Here is a 26999-nt window from a genome sequence, read left to right as displayed (position 1 = left end):
TGAGTAGGAAAACGGCAGGACCGGGCGAGTGCGGCTTGGGGTGGGACCTGAACTTGGGATTTCAGCCCGAAACCTCTGGCCAGGGCTTGCGCGGTCTCAAGACTCGCGACCCGGACACCCGCCCCTTGCGCCGCCCACTGCACGCCTCCACTCGGGCCCAGCTCCCGCTCGGCTCCCTGCGCACCCAGCCCTGCCTCCCGGGGTCCACCTGGAGGCGCCGGAGCTGGGGCTTGATCTCCGGAATCAACCGCTCAGCTTGGGCTGTCCAGATCCCCTGAGCTGCGACTCCTCCTGGAACCGTAGCTGCTCCCATTAACCTTTGGAAGAGAGAAAAAACTCTTCCAGACCTTTCTGTGTACCTCAAGTGTGGGAGGAAAGGACGTGAGCTTGTGTTAGAAGGTGTAGACATTGGGCTCCTCAAGGAGAAAGACTGATCCGGGAACTCTGAGCCCTGCAGCCCCCACTAGACCCAGGCCGCCGGCAGCCGTCCTTGGGGAAGTGGCCGCCAGGAGGGTCGGTGCGTCCGACCGGTAACATGGCCGAGGCAGCACTAGACGCCGAGCTCGCTATGGGTTCTCTTTCCCAGGATCGGATAGATGATTCATTTTTATACGTAATGTTTTACCCTACTCTATAGCTCCGACTGGTTAATGTTCAACCCTGGGGCTTCGAGGGGCAGCTTGGAGGGAGGCAGCCAGGGAAGACCCATTCAAGGTATATGGCCGCTTGGGAGCGAAGGCGAAGAAGCCCCAGAGAGGGTGAGGGGGATGCGGTGTGGCGGGGTGGGGGGGCTCTCCTCCGGCCAGGGCCTCCCTAAGCCGACTCCCAGAGGGCAGACAAGCAGGCGGATCCGCGGTCAGAGCCCAGCGCGCGTCCCTGGAAGCGCAGCCGGGAGGCCGCGCCCTGGCCGGGCCCCGACCGCCCACGACGCCGCCGCCCAGGCCCTGAGCGGCGCGTGCAGGGGCGGCGGGCGCTTCGGCCCAGCGGGACTCTGAGGGCAAGCTGTGGCTCCCGGGCCGCCTGGGTCCGACGCTCGCCCGGGGCGGCAGGCAGGCTAGGCAAGCCGCGGGAGGCGGGGTGGGGGTGGGGGGGCGGCGGCAGCTGCGGATTAGATTCCGGTTTTGTTGTCCGGAGGGACCCGAGAAGAGTCCCCGGAGGTGCGTAGGTTGCCCTCTGGGCCGCCGCTTCTCCGGGTGCCTCTGAAAATACCGTCAGGGTCATGCGAGGCGGCACGTCTGGCCACCGCCCTTCTCCCACGTCGCCGGCCAAAAAAATGGAACATCAAGATAAAGCAGCTGTTGTGGTCAATAGCAAGTGGTGCCGGAGCCACAGTTGGGCGGCAGGGAGGCCCAGGGTGATGCCGCCCCCCGGGCGCACGTTCAGGTGGAGCGGCGGCTCCGCGGGTCCCCTGCAGGGCTGGGCCGCGTGGCCCTGCAGAATCCAGGGGTCCAGAACGCCCGGGTCAGCTGTCCAGGCTGGCACTCCGGGCGCAGGGCTGCACGAGGCAGGCAGGCTCCGGGCTGGGGAGGGGAGCATCGCGCCGGGAGCTGCAGCCCTGAATTTGCAGACGGGAGTTTTTCGCCCCTGTCGGAGAATCTGACAAACAAGATCTTGCCTCATCAGATAAGAGTGGCTCCTATGATTTCACGGGTTTTAGGCTGGGGTGGAGGCATTGAGGTTAGGAGAGCCCTGTGAATGAACATCGCCCGGAGGCCCAGCGCCCGCCTAAGAAGGGTTTTATTTTACTTTCTTTTGTTGGATATTATCTTATTTCCTAACAAAGTGACCTGACTTCTGTCGCCTTGGGCTCTGGCAGTTGGCAAATCCCTTTCTGTGGCGCTGGGGACAGCCAGCAGGATCTCCACCTCTGCCGTGCCCACATGCAGGGGTGTATCAGTCAGACTCACGGTCCATCCAACACGGGCGGCCGCGTGAAGTGACACTGGAGAAGGCTGTTCATCCGGGAGGACCGAGGAAGATGCCATCAAGTTTCATCTGGGTGCAGTAACCCCACCCAGATATCCGCACAGAGAAGCAGGGTTGAGTGGACTGGGTTGCTGATACTAAGCAGAACGGAGAAAGTGCCCCCAAACCAGGTTACCATTAGTCGTGGTTCCAAGTCACGTTCCATATGCTGTTCCACCGACTTTTCAGGGACAGCACAAAAGACTCCAGGTCTCATCTCCCCAAAGGAACGAAGATAAAGGTTCCTGCCCAGGACTGCCTGCAGGGGGGACTGCTGCAAATTATTCGAGGAGTCAGAAAGACTTCGCTGCTCCTGGACAGAGGAAGCATTGGGAGAGGGAGTCTCGGAGCTCAAAGGAAACTACCCCAAGCCTTAGTCCTGGTACAAGTGAGCAGGTCATTTTCTAAGTTGTTAGAGAACAAGCAAGCAAGCATATAAACAAAAAGCCCACTTTGGAGTGGATAAAGAAAACAGAAGAGGGAAAAGATAGGGGGAGAAAAAGATAGAAAGCAAGGGGTGGGGCAAACACCTTAAACATTTTTGCAGGAACAACAGAATAGGAGAAATAGCTCAGGAAAGATCCATCAATGTCAGAGGATGGTGATACACACCCTGCTCAGGGAGGGCCCAGTGAGTCTGAACTTCTCTTAGCCCTTCTGAGAGGAGAAAGAAAATGCAGCCCCCCACCCAGCCCCCTAAAAGTAAACACCTTTACCGTATACTCATTAATGTTTCTAAATTTTTTCTTTTAAAAGGAGATGGTTCTTTCAATCATTCTTTGACTGAGTAACTTTAGTTTCCTCTATCTCCAGTTTTCTACAACTGCCATTGAATTGTTAACAGCGCACTGTTACAACAGGAGTAGCAATTATTTTTTTTTAAAAGGTAATTAAGTAGAATTAAATACATCTTTAATGGGCTATTTTATTTCTTCCAGGCCTTCTCTAATCTTCAAACAAAATCTAAAATCAACATTTATATAAAATGCATAAAATGCTCAGCACGGAAGTGAATGGAGTTATGCATCCCATGCACAATAAATTCTGTTTTCTATCTTTTCAGTTAGAAAGGCAATGAGAAGTATTCCTTTTAGGGGTGGGGTGGGGCCAGTGATAAATAAACTTAAGATCAAAGTAAAAACCTGAAAAAGTAAATTAGGAATGTGTCTAATATCGGATTTCCTCACAACCCATTTTTAAAAAAAAAATCTCATCTTCAATATTTTTTTTTTCAATTTCAGTTAAAATGCAACTTTCAGATTAGGAAGGCTGGGAGAGAAAGGAGAGCTTTTAAAATTTCCTTCTGAAAATCTGCTATAAGAAATTTCTCCCGTTTACTTCCAGACCTCTCTTTCCTCCATCAGCCACGATTCTGGCTGTGCTCCTTGGGCTCAGATTAACTGCAGCTTGCAAAGGGGTTTTATTAGACAATCAGTGGGGGCTCTATATTCATAAATGCCTCTGATCTGATTACACCCCCCCCCCCTTTATTTTTCATTCCTCTCAAAAAATTTAAGCAGCGAGCCGGGGACTTCCAGTTTTGCAGCTTCTGTGAGCGGCCGGAGGCTGGGGAGCCCTGGCGACGGCGGCGAGGGCGCCCGTGGATTAGGGTGTGGATTGCAGGACAGACCTTTGTTTGGTCACATTCTCGACGGGGGTGCGGGGGAGGGTCGTTCTCCTTCGAGATCGCGCTAGATTTTTATAGACTAGCTTTAAAAGAACTCGCCGCTCTTCCTAGGGTTAATTTATGGGGCTTTCGAGGAATATTGGGACTTTTAAGACTTTTTTTTTTCCATTAATTTTTTTTTTCTTGGTTCTCCTAAAGTGACTCCCGGGTTTCAGCACCTCGCAGGAAGAGGGTGGGGGTGGGAGAAAGAAGAGGGCCAGGAGGAAAAGGGGAGGATGAGCCTCCTAACCAAACCGCCTACAGGGCCCAGGCTGCACAACGTATTTTTAAAAATTACATTTCTAATCATGCTGTGGGCCGTAAAACTCAGATTTAGGAAGTGGGGGGAAATTGAAACAAATGTGGGCTCTATCTACCTTTTCCCAGGTCTCCACCAATTTGAATTCAGTATTAGGGAGAAGAAGAGTTTGGGGCCTTAAAAATTTAAGTTTAAAAAAGGTGGACAGACCAGAGAAAGGATTAGAGTAACAGGTGAGGGGGGCGGGAAGGAAAAGCCCCTGGACCGCGAACTGTCTGCGCGGGGTTCCTGCCCTAGCCCTCCCCAGCCTCAGGGGCCCAGAGATGGGCGACCAGGGCTGAAGGCTCGAGATGCCTGGACTCCTGGGGGCCCCGACCTCCAGCTCGCCATCTTTGATCCCAAGAGGAGGAGGCTGGTGTTCATGCTATAGATTACGTTAAAGGTTCCTTTAAGCACTTTAATACACAACTAGCTCAGAAATCATTAAGAGACCTAGAGAAGGAGAAAAAATACCCTCACACTCACCGGTAATAAATGTTGACCTGCAGCAAAAATCGATTGAGTGGAACCGAGGTGGTGGCAGTAACGATGGCTGGGGGGGTGGGGGGGACCCGCGTGGAAGCGGGAGGGGCGAGGGAACCGACTCCGGCAGCTCGGGAACTAGGCTATTCTCACTTGAAGGGAAAAGGAGGTGCAGAAAGGGGCTGAAAGGCGAGCCAGGGTGGGTTGGGAAAGGGAGGTGAGGAGGGTCATTCTCCCTTCTGGGAGTCCTGGGAAAGGCGCTGAGGTGGGAGTAAGGGCCTCTCTTCAGTCTCCCAAGTCTCCGCCCCCAGCCCGCACCACTCAAGTCGGGGAAGTGACAAGTCTTCCCCAACCTCGACTTCCATTTTTGTTTCCTGCGGATTGATTGATTTCCTCGAAATAAGAGTTCAGTTTCAGCACAAGCCGACTAGGCCGAGATCCACCTCCTCACCCGAGCTCCCAAGTCACTCTAGGGCCTGCAGACGCCAATCCTCCCAGCAGGTCTTGTTAGCGCATCCAGCCCCCCAGCCCCAAATCCCCGTTCCCCGGCCCCTCCCCCGCCGCCCCTCCCCCGCCCCCGAGCCCGGCCGAGGCTCCGCGAGGCTGAGACCGACCAGCCCCGCGCCTCCAGAAGCCAAAGTCCGCCCGTGGGGACCGTTTTCCTCTCCACTGCTCCCAAGTGAACAACAAGGACGGCGGTGAACCTCGTCCAAAGGGCTTTTATCTGCCCTCCACTGCCGCGTGATCCCTCCGCAGGTCGGAGGCAGAGCTTAAAAAAGAAAGAAAGTTAATGTGCATTAAGCACTGATCTTAAATCGGGGACATTATCTGCGATCTCTTTAAGTGGCAGCAGCAGTCGCATGCAGAACAAAGACTCGGTGTCTGAGCTCCAAAAGCTTATAGGTAGAGTCTCGGTCAGATAAAAGCAACCTAAGCGCAAAAACACAGGTTTTCTCGGCCCCAGAAAACCGGCGGCTACTTTTCGCTCCGGATTCCCCAGGGTGATGTTTGTCGTCGTCGCCCACCGCGGGGGCAGGAGGGGCGGTGATTCGAAGAGCAAAGACCTCAGAACTTGCCCCCCAACCCCCCGCCGCCAACACACCGACCTCCCTTGCGCCACGGTTATGAAGTCTTTGGGACTAAGTCGTATTTGCTACTATTTGTGACAAAATTAAATTTCACATTAAAAAAGAAAAAAGCTGAAAATCACCAACAAAAGAAGAGTGGGTGCTTAACGCTCTTTTAAACACACCGACCTCATTCCCCGTTTAGATGTCAGAGGATGGGAGGGAGGGCCAGGGCTGTAATTCATCTTGATTTGCTTCATTGTCCCGCAGTTTGCAAACTATAATCCTGTATAATTTCAGGAACAAGCAGGTTTAGAATTAATGGGTCAATATTATTTAAAACAAAACACGGGGAGCATGACCTTTGCCTCAACTACATATTGCTCGACAAGACTCAGGAAACTCCACTCTAACCTCTCAACCCCTGGACTCTTTGAGAAACTAAAGGGCTGTGGTTATTAGAAATGGGCTTTGTTTCTTTTAATGTCTCAAAAGGATTTGGAAATAGTAATGTAACATAACATGAAGAATCTCTCTACTTAAGCCTGAAAGATAAACGTGGAGGCCTAAATATTTTGAACTGGAGGTGTTTCCTTGTAAACTTATAGACCTATTCCTCTTGAGAGGAATGTATATAAACTGTACATGTATACATACACACATACTTCTCCAGAACAATTTACTGGGTGTGCTGGTTCCCTCCCCAAAGGAGCAAAGCTGAGAGTCATTCCAAGCTAAGGTACTTTCTACATTTCTTTCTCCTTTCTTCTTTCTCTCTTCTATTATTTGCTAGCTAGCAATAATGGAATCCCTTGGGTTTAAGCCAAAGAAAAATCTGGGAGAGAAGAACAGACTTTGCAGCTTTTTTTTTTTTTTCCTGAGTGCCTCTTTTTTGAGTTTCTGATGAATGACTATAATTTATTTCTACCAAATTTAAATAAGTACTGCTGCCTTGTGTATTTAACTAGGCAGGCAGAGGGAACTGGTTTGTTTAGGAAGTAGTGACTGAGAAACCCTGGCCAGGCAACAGAGGAGGGCAGAAAGAATCCAGACCAATTTGTATGCAGTATATTTTACTCCCATGAAATAAAACACATTTTTTTTCATATTTGCTGAAAAGTAAAACAATAATATTGTACGAAATGTTATACACAGGGTAGGTTGTACATAGCAGTTTCAGAAACATCATTGCATCCACCAGAGAAACTATTCTAAAACTGATATTCACACATTTTTTATAATAATAATATGTTAGAAACATACAGTGTGGCATTTAGTATATACATTCCTTTGCTCGCAAGCGAAAAATCCTAATCGCTTCTGTATAACATGCTTTATTTTAAAGCCTAACCTTTAAAAACACTGTTGTGATATTACTAACAACTGCTTTTTATAAAATTAATTTGACATTTCGATATATATACATCCTTTCAGTCATTTTAATGTTAACAATGCTAAACTTAAAAAATAACAAGCTTATAGTAATGTTAAAATGTCATATCCAGTCAAACATTTGTGTGTCCTCGCAACTGTTGGAAATACTTTTAGTGAAAGATGTCAGACGTTGAGAAAGTTCCTTTGAAATCAAAGGAGCTCTCTTTAATTCAGTGGTTTCCTTTTCTCCCTATATCTTCTCTCTCTCTCCCTTTCTCTCTTTAGTGCCCACGACCTTCTAGCATAATTCCCAGTCTTTCAAGGGCAGAGCTGCCCCATCCACGGTCCTAGGATCCCCGTGCAGTGGGGCGCGGCTCACACGGGCCGGTCCACGGCGTACTGGCAAGCACTCAGGTTGGATGCCGGATTCTGCACGCTGGCGTAGCCGAAGCTGGAGTGCTGCTTTGCTTTCAGTCTCAGGCTGGCCAGGCTCGAGTTACACGTGTCCCTATAAACGTACGGAGGAGTCGGCGGCGCGTAAGGGCAGGCGGGCGTCGGCACCGCGGAATTCAGCGAAGGGCTGCTCAAGTTGTTCAAGTTATTCAGGCTGTTGAGGCTGGAGCCCGGGACGCCGGTGACCGCTGAGGGTACCATACTGGACGACATGCTCATGGACGAGATGGAATTGGGCGGGGAGAACATGCTCTGCGACGACAGGGGGTTGACGTTCATAGAGTTGAAGAAAGGGAAGCTCTTGGTGGACAGGGAGGCCGAAGTGAGGCCCTTGGCGGCCCAGTTATTGTACGAATATCCCGGGTACATGTCGTCGTAGGGCTGCATAAGCCCGTTGAACTGCGGCCCAAAGCCATTTTTGCACAGCTCGGCCTGCTGGTTGCGCTCCCGCTTTCTCCATTTGGCCCGGCGATTTTTGAACCAAACCTGGGGATGGAGGGCAAGGAGTGAACAGACGCCACAGATCGGATTAGTAAAACCTTGATCCCGGAAAGCACTAGCGATCCCCACCTCCGACACATAAGTGTACCCTCTCGCCGCCACAATTTTCCCCAGCCGTCCTCCCCTGCCCCGCGCCCCAAGCTGCCCCGTCCCAACGAAGAGGCCCCGACCAGTTCAGGCTTGCGAGTCCGGGCTCAGAGTCGCGCCACAAACCCCAGCCCAACGCCCGGCGGCCTGCGGGTGGCGTGTTCACTAACCCCGGTCCTCCTCAGGGGCCAAAAACACTTACTGCAAAATGAATGCGGAGCAGCGGGCTCTCTGCCCAACCCTTCCCCGGCCACCTTGCAAACTTGCTTGCATTTCAAAGCCACAGACCCAGGGATGAAGACAAGGGGCTGGGAGGCCCGCGCTCTCTCCCACAAGCCCTCCTCCCCTCTCGGATCTTCACTGCCGCCCTGCTACTCCACAGAACGAGCGCCCTCATCAGGCGCCCGGCCGCGACCCCCTTCCTCGCCTAGCCAAAAGAACCAAATAAAAAGCAAAAGCCCACCTCCCCGACAGCTCATTAAACTCCGTGAGTTTGGCGTGTAAATCTCCGGGAACCCTGCGCTTCTACAGCCTTCCCCACCCCTCGCTCCGCTCCTTCACACTCTCCGCCCACCCAGGCCAGGCCCGCGCGCCCGGCGCTGCTCCGGCCCGGCCCGGCCTAGTTGCAGGGCTTTGCGGGCGGTCGCCCAGCCCGGCCAGCCCCCACCCGCCTCCAGTGGCCCAGACGCAACCCCGTTCTCAATCCACATCGGGCCCGCCCGTCGCCCCAGACGGCGGCTTTTGTGTATTGGAGCGAGGCCTGGCCCGAGATTTCCGAGCTGACACCGGTGATGTTTCACATTACACATCTCAGCCAGGCCCAGACGCCTAATCCGCTTTTTTTTTTCTTTTTCCTTTTCATTCTCGATTTCCTTTTTATCCCCCTTGCTCTTTGCACCCGACAGCTATAAAAAGCAAGCTTCATCCCCCGCTTGGCTGGACAAGCAGCGGGCCTGGAAGAAGGCAGGCGGAGGGAGCGAGAGCCCAGCGCGGCGGCGGCAGGGAACTAGCGAGGGACGGCTGAAAAGCCGAAGAGAGTGGGGTAGGGCTTTTCCGCAGGGTTCCGGAGACCCCATGGATTGTTTTCATTTAAATTACTTGCCTTTTCTACCCTGGCCTCCTAAACTTTGCCCAGGCGAGAAGAGTTATGTGCGAGGCCCGTTCCCCGGAGCGCAGGAGAGCTAACGAGAAACTGACCTTGCGCAAAAACCACGCGGCCCGGGCCTGAACATAGGTCTGCGCTGTTAAACTAAAACCATTTTCAACTTCATCCTGGTTCCTTTATCCACTAGATTAGCCTCATTCCCTACACAGATGCCACTCAGAGAGTGCCTTCCTCTCTCTGCTTTGGGAGTGCATTTTGGTCTTTATTCTTTTCATCATTAATGCTATACAGTGCTTTCTCGGTTCTAACTGGGGGCTCTTTTTCCATCCAGAGCTTTTTTTTTTTTTAACAGCAAAACCTCTGGATCCTGCTATGTGTTTACTTCCAGAATCCTAACAAACTTGGAGTTTTCCACCGACCAGCACAAACCAGGATATTGCTACCGTGTAATTTATTCAAGTTCATTTTTGCCAATTCATTAAGTACAGATTTGCTACAAAGGTAAGCCTTTTCTTTAATAAAACTATTATAATTGGGAGGAAGGGTGTGAGTAACAGTCTCCTGAGAGAAGATAAATAAACCAAATAGAAAAGTCTTTCTCCTTTTTTCCTTTCTTTCTAAGAGGACTGGCAGGATAGCAGTTCTGTATTAAAACTGCTTCCGCAGATCACAAAACCAGAGGATAGGGTGTGGGAGAGAACTGAGTGGCAGAAAAACCGCAAAGACCTTGTGATGAGGGTGAGCCGAGTAAAGAAAAGGCCCGGCTGGGCCGGGCGCGAAAGTTTTCCAGGGAGGGCCAACCCTTGCGTGTCTCAGGCGGGTTTTCCTTGTTAAACGCGCGCAGGTCGGAGCCTGTCCTCAGCTCCTGGCCTGGGAGGGATTTTATTAGCGCTCGTCTGGCGAATGCAAGCCGGGAACACAGTGCCCTGTGCAGCGGAATGCACGCGGCCCCGTTTGGGAGCGCGCTGTGTGGTGGGGCGGTGAGCCGGGGCCGCTCCCGGCGCCTGCTCCGGGCCCGCGGCTGGTCTCGGAAGGGGGAGCTGTGACCTCGTAACTGGGGCCGCCGCGAGGCCTTCTGCCTTTGAAAAGGCACCCACCCGAGCCCTCCCGGACGGCTCTGCCTTTCACCCTCCCTCCCGATCAACAGGCCGGCGTCCCAGCAACGCCCTCCCCGGCTCCGCGCGGGCTCCTACCCGGACTCGCGCTTCCGTTAGGTTGGTCCACACTGCGATTTCTTCGCGCGTGGACATGTCCGGGTAGCGGTTCCTCTGGAAAGTGGCCTCCAGTTCCTGCAGCTGCTGGCTGGTGAAGTGAGTCCGCTGCCGCCTTTGCCTCTTCTTCTTGGACGGGTCTTCGGCTCCCACGTCCTCATTCTTTCCCTGCTGGCTCTTATCTTTCTCTGAAAACGAAACACAGAAGTCCCCGTCAGCATGCCCACCTGCTGCCCGCCAACGCCAACTGGACCAGGCGGCAGAGGCCAGAGCCGGGCTGTCTGGCGGGGGAGGAGTGTGCGAGCCGCCGCTCCGGGCCACGGAAAGCGCTGCGTCTGCGGGGTGTGCAGACGTGAGTGTGGGTGTGCGCGCCCCATCTCCTCCCCTCCCCCAGCGCCGCACGTTTTATTTACATGTTTATCTCACTGCGACGGCACACTCATTTTTATAGCCTGTGCTTTCAAGTGTATTTATGCGCTTCTGCGCGGACACATCAAACCTCTCGGGGCACCCACACGCGCGTGTTTTACAGAACTCCCCCTGGTAGAAAGCTCAGATATCAATGCGGTTTCCAAAGGCTAGGAAAAGTACGCTTTGGGATTCGGCGAGGCACCCAAGTTCCTCTGCCCTTTAGAAGAAGAAGAAGAAGAAAAAAACAACAACAACGCCTGTTGTTCTGAGGCGTAGTCTCACAACTATTTTTCTAACAAGCGGAGATTCTTGGGAGCTGAAAGCCGAGAGAAGAACAGGGACCGCGTAAGGGTTGGGGAGGGCGGGGGGAAGGCGGCCTCTGAGGGTCTAGAACGGAGATGCTGGGATTTTTGTGACCCAGAAAAAGGAAGGGAGGTCAGGGTCGTCATGGGGGGAGGGGCGGTGCAGAAGGACTCGCGTGGTTCGCGCCACCCCAGCCGGGCAGTCGATGCAGAGCGAAGGGACGCGGGATACATACAACCCTGGCTCCGGAAGTTCTGCGGGGAGCGAGCCGAACGACCACTCCCACCACGCCTCCCCCAGGAGGGGCCGACTTCCTCGGGGCCGCGCGGCGCCTTACCTGCGGCCTCGGGGCTGGGGGTGTCAGAGATGGTGTGCACCTCCAGCCTGTGCTTGGCAGAGTCCAGGGAGCGGGCCTGACCGGGAGCTAGGACCGAAGCCATGGCCAGCGGCTGAGGATGGTGACAGGAGGAGGACGCGGAGGCGGCCAACAGCTTGGTCCCTGCTGCTCGGTGCTCCAAGTGCAGCGGGCCTTTCATGCAGTTCATGGACGAAGGAGCGCGCCGCCCTACGAGTCCTGGGTTGCTGCCCCGCCGAAGCCCCGTGGCCGCCGCAGCCGCCTGCTCCGCTTCCCGCTCCAGGCGCGGAGTTTCCTCGCGGTGGCCGCCGCGGGCAGAGCCGGGAACACAACCCGCGCGGAGTCCTGGAGCCGAGCCGCCCCCCGACTCCTTCCGTAGGCTCAAGCGAAAGGATCCAGCGGCCGAAAGTCAGCGGGTCAATGGAGAGACATGGGGATGTGGGTAGGAGAGAATGGTTCGGAGCGTCTTTGGGGAGCAAGCTTCCAAGCTCCAAAGCGAAACAAGAGTGGGCAAAGACCCCTTTCTTCCCTCCCTCCCTCCCCCTCGTACCCCTCCAATAAGGAAAGCTAACGCCGTTCGCGCTCTGCCCGCCCCCCGCACGGCAGCCCTGACAGCGAAGTGTCAAGAGTGACAGGGACAGGTAGCTGATATTAGATCTCCCGTGGCGGCGGCGGCGGCGGCGGCGGCAGCGGCGCGGGCCTCTGGGCGCACCCTCCGCGGTGCTCACACGCACACCCCCTCGGGCAGCAGATCGATCTCGAGCCTGGCCTCGTCGCAGCTCAGCTCCCAGCACCCAGACGAGCGACGGACCAGTTCTGCTGCTCCAAGCTTCCCTGTTGGCCTAACATCTTAAAACCAGAGGCGGGCTTCCTGGTGCCGAGACGTCACTCGGCCGCTGCCCTCCCCAACCCTCCCCGACCCTCCCCGCCTCCGCCTCCTCCCAGACCCTTCGCCGGCTGGAGTGACGTGGCTGCACACCAATCAGGAGCCCCCGAGCCGTGACGGAGGGCCCATCCTGTCTGCACCTATCAGATGTGCGGGGCCGGGCTAATACCTCGGGGAGCCCGCAGAGTCTACACCCGCCGGCTCCCGGGAATTCTGCTCCGGCCCGGCCCAAGACGATCCGGCTTTTAGTTCTGGCGGGGAGGTGGAAAGACGAGGTTGGGAGTAAAAAGCTCGTTGGAAAAAATTGGAAAGGTCGAAGGCTGATGGGTACAAGGATCAACAAGGCACCCAGCACGCCCCTCCCCTTCTGTCTCGCTACATCCATTCCCTACCGAGAGGTGTTTTTCTCCCCCTGCAAGGAAAGGAGACATACTACTTAAAACCAGAAAAAAATTTAAAACCCCAACAAATCATCTCTCCGATCTTAAATTTTCCAAACAACCTGTCAAGTGAATGCTGCGGCGCTAATCTGAAGAAGCTTTACTTTAATTGCAAAGAAGACAGAGCCCTGAGAAGAGAGGCTAATAAATTAGAAATCAGAAGCAAATGGACCCGTCAAAAGAAAATTACCTTGACTTTAAACGAACAACTGTTTGGTGGTTCACCCTGAATTTATACAAGAATAAAAAGTCGCCTCAGATCACGTTCTCTGTAATGCTTATTAGTCCCCAGACAGAAAACACACAATAGAATAGAAACCCTAACCCAGCGTTTTCAAAATGCTGAAAGCTTATCCATTCTACTTAACGTTGATTAAGACACATATCCTAGGGCTTTCAAATTCCTTGTACACTGTATTAAGCACCTCCTAATGCAACAGAGAATCTTGCTTTAAATTTGACTCTCTTGTTTACTTTATTATCAATCAGATTCAAATCCATAAAGCCTGTAGAATCAACAACTTTGAGCTAATTATATATAAAATATGCTTTTAATGAATTTCCATACAATTAAGAATGTTGCCAAATAACCAATTTCAAGGATAATTTTGAAGTCATTTTCTATTCCTAGGGAGCTCAAGGCTGTCTTGAATTGTTGGAGTCCAAGCAGGCAGAGACAGTAGGCTGTGGGTGAAGGGCAAAAGCCTAGAAGGACACTCAGCAAGGAAAAATAAAGCCTTGTTCATATATTTGAGACAAAAGGAAAAAAACACCTTTGGGGACATGTAAATCTTTATAGCACTATTTCCACAGAAATTAAAGAAAGAAATCCAAAGATATCATTCAAAATAATTTGTGAAAGTCCTTTTGTCCTCTGGCTTAGGTCAGCTGAAGAGCACAAACTAATCTCCCCTGGGTTTCTGCATTGACGATTGCTTTATTGTGGAGTTAGTGTTATCATCCCCGAATGTGTATTTGTTTGACATTACAGTCAATGATTTGCAACGCCAGTATGAGGTATCTTCAAAAAACTCCCTCCTTGTCCTTGTTCCCAAGATTGAGAAACTCATTCAGTTTGAGGTGGAGTGGATAAAGCAGACAACAAATATGTTTGTAACTTATGTGTCTCTCCTTTGCCCTGCTCCCCCACCTCATGGTATCTGCAACTCCTCCCCCATCTTAAACAAGCTTGAGAGCAGTCCAAAGGACCAAATGAGAATTCTTTAGTCTCTGCCCAAAGTATCATTCTAGGGTAAGAAGATTTTAGCTAACAGGAGGAGCTTTCTTCATAGGATGCTTTAAATCAGCATTTCTGGTTTTTTAACCTTTTATTCTGGTTAACCCCATTCCATGCACACACACACCTGCTCAGAGCAGAACACATCCCCATGTGACAGGTCTGCATTAGCTGAGGCTCATCCATCCAGTTATATTAGGTTCTTAAATCTTATCACTAAATTATACATATTACATAAGCAGCCTGTTGGTAAAGAAGGTTAAATTAATTTACATTCTGCTCATTATCGGGTGCTTAAATGACGCGTTTTATCCCTGAGATTTGGTAGACTCTCCTTCTCAGACCCCCCAGTGTTTCACCGAAGACAATGCTCTTACATTTGTAGTGGTTTTTAATCTGATAAGACTCTAATTTGCTTAAGTCTTTTAAATAAGGGTTTTAAATGTTTCTAGCCATTTTCTTATTGAATTTCCTCTAATTCCCTCAAGATCATAAAGTATATCGTAAAGTAAATATCTCCTCCCACTGCACTGACAGCCGATGACCTATAACTAAGTCAATATGAATCCAGCTCTTTTCTGCCCAATGTGTTTACAAATCATATTCCAATACCTTTTCTTAAACTCCGGCATAGCTGCAGTCCCCACAACAGCACATGCTCATGCCTTCATATCACAAAGAAACTCCATCACATCAGAGAATGAAAGATTCTCCTCCATAGTGAACATACTCTCTTCCTTGTTTCTTCAAGTTTCAAATCCTGGAGTTACAGTTTTTGGTGAAGGCTCTGAGTGGTTTTCAAAACTCAGAAGAGCGGAGAGGTTCCACAAAGCCATGTAGATTTCTAAGCCCATCTCTCATTAAATGCATAGAATTTTGATTTAAGCTCATTGGCTTTGTCAATGAACAGAACTTTCCCCAAGGCAAATACACACATATGAAGGACCTAACCTAGACTCCAAAGTGGGTGAAAAACCCAAGGGCGAGTGAGAGCTCTTCATAGTGCCAAAGTGTAGGAGATGTTGCAAGTGCTGGTGATCAGCCTGAAAGCCTAACAAGATAAGGAATCTTAAACTGTATTGATCCACTGCAAATTCAAGTGGAGAATAAAGAAAGATAAATTATTTGAAGAACTCTGGTTAAGTGAAAACAAAATCATGCATATACCTCTCTACAGATAGAAATGAATGTACAAAATATATCCTCCCCTCCCCGCCAACAGAGCAGGGGAGGTATTTCTTTGCATTTTTCTAGCCAGAGTTTCAACTCCCTCCTAATCTTCAAATCACTTTACACATTGATACTGGGTGACACCCCTTCCAGGCCCAACATATTCACTCCATGGTTGGTAGGGGGGCTCCAACATGAAAAGTCTAGAAGAGGAAAAGCAAGTATGTAGTACAAGAAACACTTTTCAGTTAAAACTGTAGTGGTGGTGGGCAATTTTTAGATTTAGTCTACAAAAAGCTTGTGGGTGCACAGGTATAGGCAGTATAGGTAACAAAGGAGTTGGAAGTAAGGGAATCTTAGGTATGTTGCAAGTTCAACACTACTATTATGTGACCTATCCCCCACCCCACTCTTCAGCTGGTTCTAGAAATTACTGTGGGACTTCCCTGGTTGTCCAGTGGCTAAGACTGTGCTCCCAGTGCAGGGGGGCCGAGATTTGATCATTGGTCAGGGAACTGGATCCCACATGCAACAACCAAGGCTCAGCGCAGCCAAACAAATAAACATTTTTTAAAAACAAATGAGTATGTATTCAGCAGCCATCACAGAAATTGTCATTCCAGAAAAAAAAAGAAAAATCAGCATAGTTGGTTCAGGGAAGCTGCACGGCTGGGGTGGGGAGAGGACAGGAAGCCTAGTGTGGGTTTGGATTTTCCACTCAGAAGATATCATTTTGATCAGGTTTTCTTGCTTATTCTTTCAAAGAAAGACCCTTGAGGAGGGAAATGTGTGACACAGGGTTAGGCATGTTTCTAGCTGGTATTTGCCACCGATTACCAGTCTTAAGGTCTTATTTAATTTCACACTCTTTAGTGTTAGTTGCACAACGGCCCTCTGGCCATCACGATGAGAGGGGTTAGACAGCACCACTAAACTCTCCGCAGCGGGCAGCAGAGATGTGAACTGGGACCCAAGCGAATGACTAGAGACTTTGAGGGGGGGGAAGTTTGTCCTCAAAGTTCATCTGGAAGATAGTGAAATTAGATGTCTCCTTGTGCTGTCAGGCCATAGAGGGGTGGGAGTCTTGCTACGGTCCAGGTTAGCTCAAGGATGAGATCCTACCGGACTCAGCTCGAAGGCTCATGACAGGCATGAGTGTGTGTGTGTGTGTGTGTGTGTGTGTGTGTGTGTGTGTGTGTGCTTGCATGAGCATTCGGTGTAAGGTGCAGAGCTCAGAGGGAGACCTTGCACCTTGCCCGAGAAATGGCTCTGCCTTGCCTCCTTCCCCTGCCTGGCTTTACTCTGCACACAAATCATGCTGGAAAGGGCCTCTCTGCTTTTCCCTGACCTGAGCCATGCAGCTGGAACACCCAGAAATTCAAGGTTTATTGTGGCTGATCCACCCCCCACCCCAGTTCCCTAAATGCAATTTTTAAAAGTGTAGGTTAGCAAAAAGTAGCAGATTCTTTCAGAATCAGAAGTCCGTAGAGGTGCTGAGCAGCACCCACCCTCTCTGGGTCCCTGCGAAGGGTACCCACATTTCTGTCCCCCACACAACCACTTCAAGTCTGTGGTAACTGGCTGGGGGGTTCTCGTCACCCCACACTGGCAGGGGAAGAGAAGAGCCAGAGATTCGAGGAAGTTGTGTTAGAGGTTGTGTTAGAGTTGTGTTAGAGGTTGTGTTAGAGGTTGTGTTAGAGGGGATGTTGCAATCACTAAACCCACAAGCTGTGGTGCCTTTCCACAGCAGACCGTTAATGCTACAGGTTTATTAGGTGCTCATTTAATCGTAGAACACAACTACGGGTGGGAAAATAAAATAAAGAGCATGGTATACTTGTGTGTGGGATATAAGAGAGACAAGGAATGAATAAACATCAATATCTAGGTCCAGAGAGACAGAAGTGACATGGGACTAACTAAAGTCACTTTTTAAAAAACTGGATTGAAACGCTTCTCTCTTTATTTTTTTCTCTATTTTTCCCTCTCCTGCTCATGTCTGTATCCTTTTCTATTTCTCTTGTTCCCCTTCTTTCTGTCTTCCCCTCTCCCAGACATGCTGGTAGCTAACACTCAGCATTAGTTGTCATGGTGACCATAAATCACATAAATCCAAAAATACCCACCTATAATCTGAGATGAAGCTTTTATTTCCCTAGCGAAATAATATTTTAAAAGCTGTCAGCTGACCAAAAAAAAAAAAAAAAAAGAAGGAACCCACCTCATTGTAGTAACCCAAGTAATATATTACTTCTAAAGGTTTAAATTAAAATGTCAGCCTGTTAAAAACACGCTGGGAGAATCTTGGGCATTCTTCATGTCAGAGCCTCACAGTGGAGTTGACTCCATCACTCCTGATCACTCTTTAACATGTATACATAATTCTGCCTACTACCTCTCCTTCTGTTCATTTCTTTCCTCCTCTCCCAACTACCTTAGTCCTCACTGATTGTCTGCCTTGGGTTGTAAAAGAATGGAATCTCTTATCTTTTTCAGAAAGGCATTCAATTCTTTGCCTGAGTCAGAGGACCTCGTATATTGGTCCTCCGTGATCAATCGCTTCCCTAAATGAAAAATGGGTGCCGTGGGGGAAAAGGTGCTGAATTGGGCCACAATGAGGGGGGACTTTCTAGAGGAAGTGAGAAGAAAAACGCAGAGGGAAGGGCTGGTGGGGGAGAGACGGAGTAGTGGAGTATGGAGCTGGGCAGCCAGGTTCTGTGGTTAAATCTAGCCCGGGAAAGGTATGTATATTCTCCTACTCTTGCCTTTTTCTCCTGAGAGGAAACTTTCCCATTTGAAGACCCTGAGTGGAGGGTGGGAGGGAGGAGGGTGGCGACCGCAGTTGGGCCTTTTGTCTTCTACCTTGCGCTTGTTGTCTTTCGCCTATCTTTGGATTATAGGGTATTCGCCTAGATGAAGAGCCATTAATTACCCATTCAGTCAATATTAGGAAGACGACAAAGCTTTTTACATAGGATTAAGAAGACATCAGATTGTTCCATTAGTATATTCCTGCTCACGAATAAGCTTTCGTTATACATTTCCTTTTCCCCGGAGTCGCTCTAACAACTGCTGCATATATTACCGGCGGGCGGTGCGGGGTAACTGCCGAGCCAGCCCTGCGCACCTTGGAGCGCGCACCGCGGCGGGACCGAAGAACGCGACCCGTCAAAGCTGCCTACCGCTGGGGCCTGACTACTTCCGGACAATTTCCCCTCTTGGGGAAAACACATCCACATACACAAAGGAGAGGCAGCTCTGCGGATAAACTGCAGATCTGGCGCGGGGTGGTTTGTGAGTAGGAAAAAAAAAGGAATGCTCTCCTTCCCCAGCTCCGCTCCTCCTCACTGTCCTCCAGCGCGTCCTGGTCCCCTGCCCCCTGTTAGCACTAAGATTAACCCCCCCCCCTTTTTTATTACTCCCCTTTCTCTCTGACCAAGCTCAGGTCCAAGCGCCGCCCCACGCAGCAGGATTTTGCTTTTTGCTAGAGGTGGTCTGGGCTGCTTTTGCCGGTCTGCTTGTTAGCATTAAAGTCGTTTGGTAACGGCGTAGAGAAATCGGGTGATTTGCTTTGGGGGACATTAGGAATCAGCGGTGAATGTGCTTGGCGAGCGCTTGGTGATTGAATGAATGGGGCTCTGCGGCCGTCAAGGCGTCGGGGTCACCCCGGGTGCTCCGAGGAAGACGGGGAGCCGGCTACTGCCTCGGGAGGCGGTGTGTGTCGCAGTTGGGGCCTTGGAGTCCTCGTCCCTAGGGAAGGAAGTCTGCGCGCACCAGAGGCCCGGGGCGAACACTTTCAGCTCAACTGCTTTGCCAGAATGATTTAAAAATTAATCGAGTCGCTGAGGGAGGCCCGGGGAAGATACCCGCCCCAGGTCTGGTCGCGAAGCCAGGCCCCGGGACCGATCTCGGCAGGTCGGTGGATTACAGCCCCCAATCCAGGGTCACTACCCCGAAATTTATTCATCCCATCCTCTTCCTGAAGGTCAAGACAACTTTTTGAGTTCCTCCAAACGGAAACTCGTTTTGGGACACCCAAAGGGAAGGAAAGCCAAGGACGTCTGTCCCAGGGAGACGTTCCAAGCGGGCCTCTGCCCCTTCGGTAAGGGGGGTGGGGGTGGGGAAGGGGGGGAGGGTCCTGTTTAACTTGTCAACTCTTCTTCTCTCCACTTTCCACACCTAGCCACTCCTCTCTCCACCCTCTCTCAAACCTCTGGCTTTAGGAGGTCTCCAGCCTACTTCCTGCCCGCTCCCGTTTAAGGGTTCGAGCCAGACGTTGGGTCATTCCCACCGGTATCAAGAGAATGGGGACTCGACTGGGATGGGACACAGAGTCGGGGCCTCCAGGAGGTCGACCCTGTCAACTCAGAGAACGTTTTCAGTCTTCAGTGAGGACAGCGTGTTTTGGGGACATGAGAGGGTAGTGTCAATAATAGGATGTCATGGCCCTTTTTGAAAATCGCATGTCATTATAAACATTTTTTTTCTTTTTAAAAGCAAATAAAACCTATTAAAAAGTTAAGGAGAAAAAAAATCTTTTCTTTTTTCTTTTCTTTTTATTAAAAGGAAGCTGTGGCTAGGAGTTTGCATATTCCATAAGTTAAATTTACTTATATTCAGTAAGGGGACTCTGGCAACCTTCCTTCAGTGGTACTAGATAGCTTTGCCCACTCGTGTGACATTTTTGATCTACCCAATTCCCTAAAAGCCAATAACATCAAGATTTTCAGCATTTTTTCCTATCACGTGTCTCTTAATTAATGGCATTAAACATGTTTGGGCAGCAATTTTCTTCTAAAGTTCAAAAGGCAGAAAACACACTGTTGGCTGTGTGGAGAAGAGCCTTTCCCAGCACTAAAATAATCCAAGCCTGAATGTAAGGGTTAAGAAAAATTGTTTATTATTTCTAGCTCTTTATTTACTTGCTAATTATTCAAAGCAAACACCCAGGCCCACCTGCCCAGGATGTGACTGCAGCAAACAGGACTCCCCGGCTCTCCCCCACTTCTTGCCCACCTAGGAAGCCCACACCCCACCTCAGGCTTCTCGGTTAAGAGGTCCTAAACTCCCGTGGAAACCACCTGTCCTCAAAACCATTCCCGGGGCAAGAAACGGGTATATGCGGGTGAGAAGAGGAGGAGACATCTCTCGGCTCCTAAAGCAGGAGAAATGTCAGCTTCGCTGGGCGGCGGCCAGCCCGCGCTGTGCGAAGCCGCATTGGGAAGCGCCCCTAGTCCGGCCGGAGCCAGGCAGGGTTCAACCCGCGCAAAGCATTTTCTCCTGGAGGCATCGCTGCTCTTGATTTTTAACCATATCCCAAACATACTCCGGTGTAATAATTTATTTTTACGACCGATTATCAAACAGAAGAAGAATTTAACACAATCTTAATGACAGAAATCATCCGACGTTATCTCTGCAAGGCCCCATTTAACCCCATGGGGTTAATCCCGGACAAGTGAGCGTTTAACTGGCCCAGCAGGAGAACTAGCGATATTTCGCGGTGTCGAGGCCGGTTAGCTCCATACCACTTTGAGCGTTTTATTCCAACAAATGGTGCTTTTCTCTCTGATTCACTGGGAAGCCCAATGCGGAGCCTTTGTTTTCTTCTTGGCAAGTTTACTTGGCGGGGGACCCAATTCGCCCCCGTCTAGCACATATCACATATGTATCTTTACATTTTAATCCAGAAAGTGGTGGTTAGGGGCGGAGGTCTGTGTGTGTGTGTGTGTGTGTGTGTGTGTGTGTGTGTGTGTTTATGTCCTCACATAATCAAAGGTCAGCAACCTCCTAAGAATAGGCACTTACTTATTAAGGAGCCTGGAAAACATGGAGAATAGACGAACGGCAAATGTGAGCTTTTCTTGTATTCCTAAGGAAAGGTTGTCCCTTCAACCCCTCTCTGTCTCTCTCTTTCTCTCACACACACCCCTAAAGACCACGATTCAATTTAACAAGGTCTGTGCGCAGAGAACGTTTTAAGTTTTACACAAGCGTGCAGACTTCGAGCAGCAATAGCCCTCGACTCTTCCAGAGTGAAACCAGACCATCGATCGCACCGCCAAAACCCAGACCCTGCCACCAGCACCGCAGGTCGGCGGAGCCACGGGGTCACACGCTCCATTCAACCCTCAGCTGCTGCGCGCAGTCGCTGCCCTCCGGCTCCGTAGGGCTGTTGTCAGCTCCTCCACGTCGCCACCGGGGCGAACCTACGCTAACCCAAGCCTCGCGCGCCGGCCTCCCGCGGTAAACCCCGCACCCACAAGCCTGGGCGGGGCGCGGCCCAGGGCCGCCGGGACGGGGTGGGCCCTGAAGTGCTGCGTGCAGTGGGACGTAGTGAGCGACAGAGGTCGCTGTTGGACCACTTTTCCACGCCAGCTAGAGGCGCAGAGGTAGCTCGGGGTGTGCGTAGATCAGGCCACACATCAGGAGATCATCAGGAAAGAGCGAGGGAGAGGGAGAGGTGATGGGTCTCAGGAGTGCAGTATAATTTGGGGAAAGGAATTAACGTTCCTTGGACGGCTGCTTGCCGTCCCAATCGGAGGCCAAGTGTCTTAAGTTCCGAGCAGGCGCGCCGGGTCTGGCGGCCTCGCCCGCGTGCGCCTCACTCGAGCCCCGGAGGCCGGGAGGCGGGCGCCCAGCGCTCGGCCTGCGCCTCGCTCCAGGTCTTACCGTTGGCGCCGGGATGCTGCCGCGGGAAGAGCTTGCTGCTGGCCGCCTCTTTCCGGCTCTCCGGAGAGTCCGTGAACTCGACCTTTTTGATTTCGGAGTCTTTGGAGAAGAGGCATTCAACGGCCGCCGGCTGCACGCCTGGGCCACGCGCGCCCGCCCCACGTGCAGGGAGAGAGACGCCCAGGACGGCGGGGGAAAGTATCGGGGTGTCGAAGAGAGTGGGGAGGAGCGAGGAGAGAGAAGGACAAAGAGCAGAGACCCAGTTAGAGGAAAGAGCGGAGGACGGGCCAGTCTCCCGGACCGTCGGGCAACCCGGCGCAGGGCGAGGTTCTGTCTCCGCGCCTCCCGGGCTACCAGCGGCCCCGGCGAAAAGGAGGCCCGAGGCTTGGAGACACGGCGCGCCGCTCCCTCCCCACCCACAGCCCCCCACTAGGAGAGTCCCCCGGCGTCCAGGTTCTGATTTCCTTGCTGCCCTGGCCGGGCCCTCCGGGAAGCGCCCCTCGCGCGGCCTCGCCATAAGACCCGTGCCCTCTCGCCGCCCTCGCGTGGCGCGGTCTCAGGTCGGGTGACCCTGGCGGAAGAAACGCCTCTTACCTAATTGCACACACGCCGACACTAGTTTGCGGCAGTTGGTCTCCATTCCCCGTTACCTGCAAAACAAGAGAAGGAGGGCAGTGAGAAGCGGCGGCGGGCGGGCGCACGGGGCTCGCAGGGGCAGACCTGCGGGGCAGACGACTTCAACAGCAGCATCAGGCGCCCCTCCGTACTGGGTTTCAGGAGAGTTTCTCGGACCTGACAGTCTCCGGCAGCACGAGCCCGGCCTCATCCCCACCCTTGCCCCGGCTCCTGGACATCCGACTGTTTACCAAAGTGTGTGTAGGGGGGGCTGGATCTCTCTACAGAGCTGCCGCCAATGGGTTCAGGGGCTCGTAGCCGATAAAGCCACCGCGTTCTGGGAACCCAAGCTGTGCAACTACTCACAGGGGTCCCCGTGTCACGGGTTAAAAGCCCTGAACACGAGGATAACCTTGGGGGGGGGGGGATACAAAATCTGGGTGAAGAGGACTTTCTCCGTGGGGAGCTGCGTGCGAAGGCCAGCACAGTGCTTGTCGGTTGGTTGAAGCTCAGTAAACATTTATAGTGTCAGAGTCAACTTGCTCCTGTCCTAGATAGACACCCCCCCACACACACCCCCGCCTCGATTTTCTGTAATTCTGACTCAAACAGGACTCCAAGGCCTAGGATGCTCCAGAGCGGACTGGCTTCGGGCCTCTCCTCTATCAGAAGCCACTTTTCCATATTTAGCCACACTTTCCCCTGGAGATACTCAGCCGGTCATTTATTTACCCTAAAGTATGATTTAAGATCGCAGAGTAGGGGAACCGAGGTGGAATGAGTTAGACTGAGGAGAGCGGGCAAACGTCCCCGGAGGGTTTACTGCCCGCCAAGGGTAGAGAAATAGCTCTGAGAGAACGGCTCCCCTCAGTTCTCCCCCTTCTCCTCCCCGGCAAACCAAATCTTTTTTTAAATTTCCAACCACAACGCAGCGAGCCAGGCGTTTAATGTGCGCCCCCTTCTCCGCCACGGGCAAACCGGGAGAGGTGGGTGGCGAGGGGGCTCTGTCGGGGTGGGTAGAAGAGCGGCGGCTGCTTTAAAGACAGAAGAAAAGAATGAAGGTCCCAGCTCCCCAGGCCCCTCGGATCTCGGCGCCTGCCTCGCTCCACGCTAACCAGGGTACGCCGGCGGCGGGAGGGCACCTCTCGCTCGGATCCAGGGCTGGGGCTTCGGGTGGGCGTTTGCTGGGTTGTTCGAGGGGCATAGGTTGGCCAGGGAGCTGGGGGGTCTGGCTCTGGCCTAAGTCGCATTTCTACGTTCCTCGGCCTCTCCAGGAAGGAGCAGGGACCCAGGGGCCTCGGGCCAAGGTCGCTGCCTAGCGCAGCGGCCTGGGGATCCAAGGGGTGGGGATCTCCAGGCGGTTCCCCCACCCGCCTGGGGACGCGGGTGGACGCGGGCGGGGGCTCTGCGGATCCTGGCAGGCACGGGGGCCCAGAAGTAGCAGTTTGGCGGTTCCAGATTTAGTGATTCTGCAGTAAAATCACAGGATTAGTCCCTGATTGAGATGTCTGTTCGTGAGATATTACAAAATTCATTATCACAGCTTTCTACTAACTCGATATGAAGTAACACAGATGGGATTTTATTAGTCCAGACTTCAAATGTTTACTTATGATAATTTCGGGGAAAATTTGCATGTCATCATCATTTCGATAATCTTTTTTTTTTTTTTTTTTAACTTCTGAATTGGCTGCATTATTAGCCGGTAGTCAGAGCTTTGCAGATGGTAACCGCAGATAGTTTTTATTTTTAAAAATAGTAAAATCTACAAAAGAAAAAGATCGGATTGCTCAGTGTAAAGTCAGTCGATTATTACACATTCTTCCCCCCCCCCAACTCCCACGCTTCAGTGCTGAAGACCAAACAAAGCAATACAAAACAAATCTTTAAGAACTCCTCTCTAAAGACTGAAAAGAAGGTCAAGGCATGTTCCTTAGCTCACTCCTACATGTCCTTGTGACTTGGGGATTTATTTTGCAGTCAAAATGAGTCCTGAGATTTGCACTTTTTTCCCTTCATATAATGACCAAACCTGCTAGATGAATTGAATCTAAATAACTGGGGAAGGTGATTTTTTAAAAGAGACCTCCAATTCCCTCCCGCCTGCTGATCCTTAAACTTGCCCTGTCAAGACAAGTCTTACAAGACAAATTTGGCTGCCGGATTTAGAGATGGGCTTCAGTGGCTAATCTCACAAATTAAGATGAGCAACTTTTCCTGTTGGAAAGTTGTTCTCACCCCAAAAGTTCATGTCCTGGTTGGAAGGTATAAGCCAGGCAATCTTGTTTTGGTCAACTTGAGTTTTCTATTGTGAGCTCACTAAAAAGCCCAACACAGCTAATGGGAACACCCTGAACCACACTGGCTAACACAAGCAGGCAAGCCCTAAGAAATAAAACAATTTGCTTAAAAATAATTTCTGATGATTGCCATAAGATGAAATTGTAGGAATGAAACGTCCTAATAATTCTATGTTCTTTCACATTTCCCTCCTTTCCATTCACATTGTTATCCTATAGCAAAATCTTTACTGAAAGTTTAAAAATAAACATGATAAGAACATATGTTTTAAATGAACTAAATTAGTGAGATTAGTCAGTAAATTAATTTGCAGTGGGTAATCATTTAAGGAAATTAAAATACTGCTTAACGCAGTTCTGTATTTTAGCAGTTTAAGCCTTCATTTAAACCAATTAATATTGGTGATTTAGGAACACTTGGGGACAAACATACTCAACTTGAGGAACAAAGCCCCTGAATAATTTAAGTGTTGTTTTGCTGAGGTAGAGCAGAACATTCCATACATGAAGTAGCTATTTCATTTTTAGGCAAAGTTTGATTATTGAAACTTTGTATGCTTATTTTATGTGATAGCAACAGAAATCCTCAGCCTGTATTGCTTAAGTGCTTTGTTTCCTTTACATAACTGGTATTTGTATTTTTAGATGGATTTCCTCCAAAATGATGTTAAAAGCAACTTTAATTCTTATTACTGGCCTAAAAAGAATGTGAGGAAATATCTCTAAATCAAATTAATTTTTCATAACATATTTCAGAATGTATGAACTCCAATATTATTTTAATTCATGGTAGTAAAAGTTTTTTTAAAAATTTAGTTTAATAAGACATATTGCTTGCACAAATAAAATAAAAACCACAGGACCCTATGATGGTTTGACTTCTAAATTGCTAAGGAAAATAAAATCATTAAATTGTAATAAAAAGAGGAACATATTTCTCAGATTTAGAATCATAATTTTTTCCTTACTGGATGGGTGGAAAATAGTCGTCTCCCCTGTATCCATTTAAAATGTATCTCCCAAAGTGCAAGATTGGAGTTGACTGGTAATCAATTTAAAGGATTTATAATCCGAAGTAATTGTGTGAGCTTGGCATTCAGGCCTGGCTCCCAGGTAATTCGCTTGGGCCTGAGAGGTCACTAACTGCCAGTTAAGATGGAATCTTTTTTCCAATTGGTAACAATGGGAAGGGGGCTAATCTTCCAGTAGCTGAAACTTTGTACCCGGCCCTTTATCTTGAGAATGCTAATCCTCCGTCTGAGGATTTGTCCCTGCAGTGTTGGCACCAAGATTTAAGGGAAGATACCTCCTTTTAAATGCCAGCCATGGTCTCGCTTCCCACTCGACTTCAGCACCCCATAGATTGCTAGTGTCTGTGGCTGGGGACCAAAGGAACAGGGCTTTGCAAGGTCTGTTTGCCAACTGCGTTACCTCGGGGGGAAAGACAGCCCCCAAAAGCCACAAATCACCTTCGGTGAAGATTCTCCAAAGTGGAACAAATTTCCAAACTCGCATTATCTCACATCCCTGCGGGAGAGACGGCCTCCACTTACCGGCTACCGGGAGAGAGCTGCAGTCTGCGCGTCCCGCCGCGTCCCGGAGAGATTTCCAGCGAACCGAGACGCGGACTGCACCGCCGGCGCCCGAGAAGCCCGGGCCGAGAGGACTGCGGGGCTCCCGAGGGTGCCAAGTTCCGCGGGGGGTCCAAGGGCGCGCAGCGGCCTCCGGAATCTAGCCGTCACTGGCAGTTTCTTTCCGCTCTCCTCCAGCTTGCTCGCTCGCTCTCGCACGCTCTCTCCCCTCCCTCGCTCTCATCCCTCTCTCTGGCCTCGGCTCCGACTCCGTGTGGGGAGTGACGTGACGTCAGCAGAGATTCCACCAAACTCCACTGCACAGTGGCGGGCGCGCGGGCGGGCGGGCGGCCGAGCCGGCAGCGCGGCGGCCGATCAAGGAGCGAGCGCGGCGCTCGGGAGGGCGCGGGGGGAGCCCGCAGGGGCGACGGGCAGCCCGGCAGGAGCGGGAGGTGAAGGCCAGCGGGCCCGGGAGCCGGGAGCCCGAGGAGGAGCCGGGGAAGCAAACCAGGCGCGGGAGCCGGGCAGGGCGCTTAGACAGGAGCAGACGGCGCAGTAGGCGCGAGCACTCCCACTGGGGAAAGGAGGACGAGAAGGGAGGATGAGAAGGAGGAGAAGGAAAAGGAACCTGCGCCAGATCAGGAGCTCTCATAAATCAGACGGGAAGGGCAAGGCGTCGGGGAGACACGCTCTCCTGGAGTGTGTGTGTATGTGCGTGCGTGTGTGTGTGTGTGGAATCCCGGACAGGGAGGGAGGGAGGGACAGAGAAAGTGGCCTAAGAAATGGAACAAAGGACTGTGTGCCTGGGTTTGTTTGGGGGCGAGGCTTG

The 26999-nt window shown here is 51.3% G+C and overlaps 1 protein-coding gene and 2 long non-coding RNA genes across 6 annotated transcripts in view; 2 read left to right on the top strand and 1 right to left on the bottom strand.

Annotated features, from left to right (window-relative positions):
• Positions 1-6535: 6535 nt before the first annotated feature.
• Positions 6536-26739, bottom strand: PITX2 (paired like homeodomain 2). Of its 3 annotated transcripts, XM_043871355.1 has the most exons (5): positions 26153-26730; positions 22279-22334; positions 21685-21822; positions 10193-10398; positions 6536-7792 (listed from the first exon to the last, which is right to left on the bottom strand). In XM_043871355.1, the coding sequence occupies exons 2-5, from the start codon at positions 22322-22324 to the stop codon at positions 7229-7231; spliced, it is 954 nt and encodes a 317-aa protein (XP_043727290.1). In that variant the 5' UTR covers positions 22325-22334; positions 26153-26730; the 3' UTR covers positions 6536-7228. The 3 variants fall into 3 exon arrangements, with proteins under 3 accessions (XP_043727290.1, XP_043727291.1, XP_043727289.1); XM_043871356.1 differs by lacking the exon at positions 21685-21822 and having other exon boundaries at positions 26153-26739; XM_043871354.1 differs by lacking the exons at positions 21685-21822; positions 22279-22334; positions 26153-26730 and adding an exon at positions 11262-14433.
• On the top strand, positions 9001-20232 carry LOC122673506. Its single transcript, XR_006334698.1, has 3 exons — positions 9001-9500; positions 18998-19114; positions 19196-20232. It is a non-coding gene; the product is annotated as an uncharacterized LOC122673506 (long non-coding RNA).
• Positions 23087-26999, top strand: part of LOC122673507 — a 68896-nt gene continuing 64983 nt past the window's right edge. For both annotated transcript variants that reach the window (XR_006334700.1, XR_006334699.1), the window contains exon 1: positions 23087-23418. This is a non-coding gene — a long non-coding RNA (uncharacterized LOC122673507). The remainder of the gene's footprint in view (positions 23419-26999) is intronic.

This window comes from Cervus elaphus, chromosome 17, assembly GCF_910594005.1.
Source record: "Cervus elaphus chromosome 17, mCerEla1.1, whole genome shotgun sequence".
Lineage (NCBI taxonomy): Eukaryota > Metazoa > Chordata > Mammalia > Artiodactyla > Cervidae > Cervus > Cervus elaphus.
This window is presented reverse-complemented; position numbering and strand designations above follow the sequence as displayed.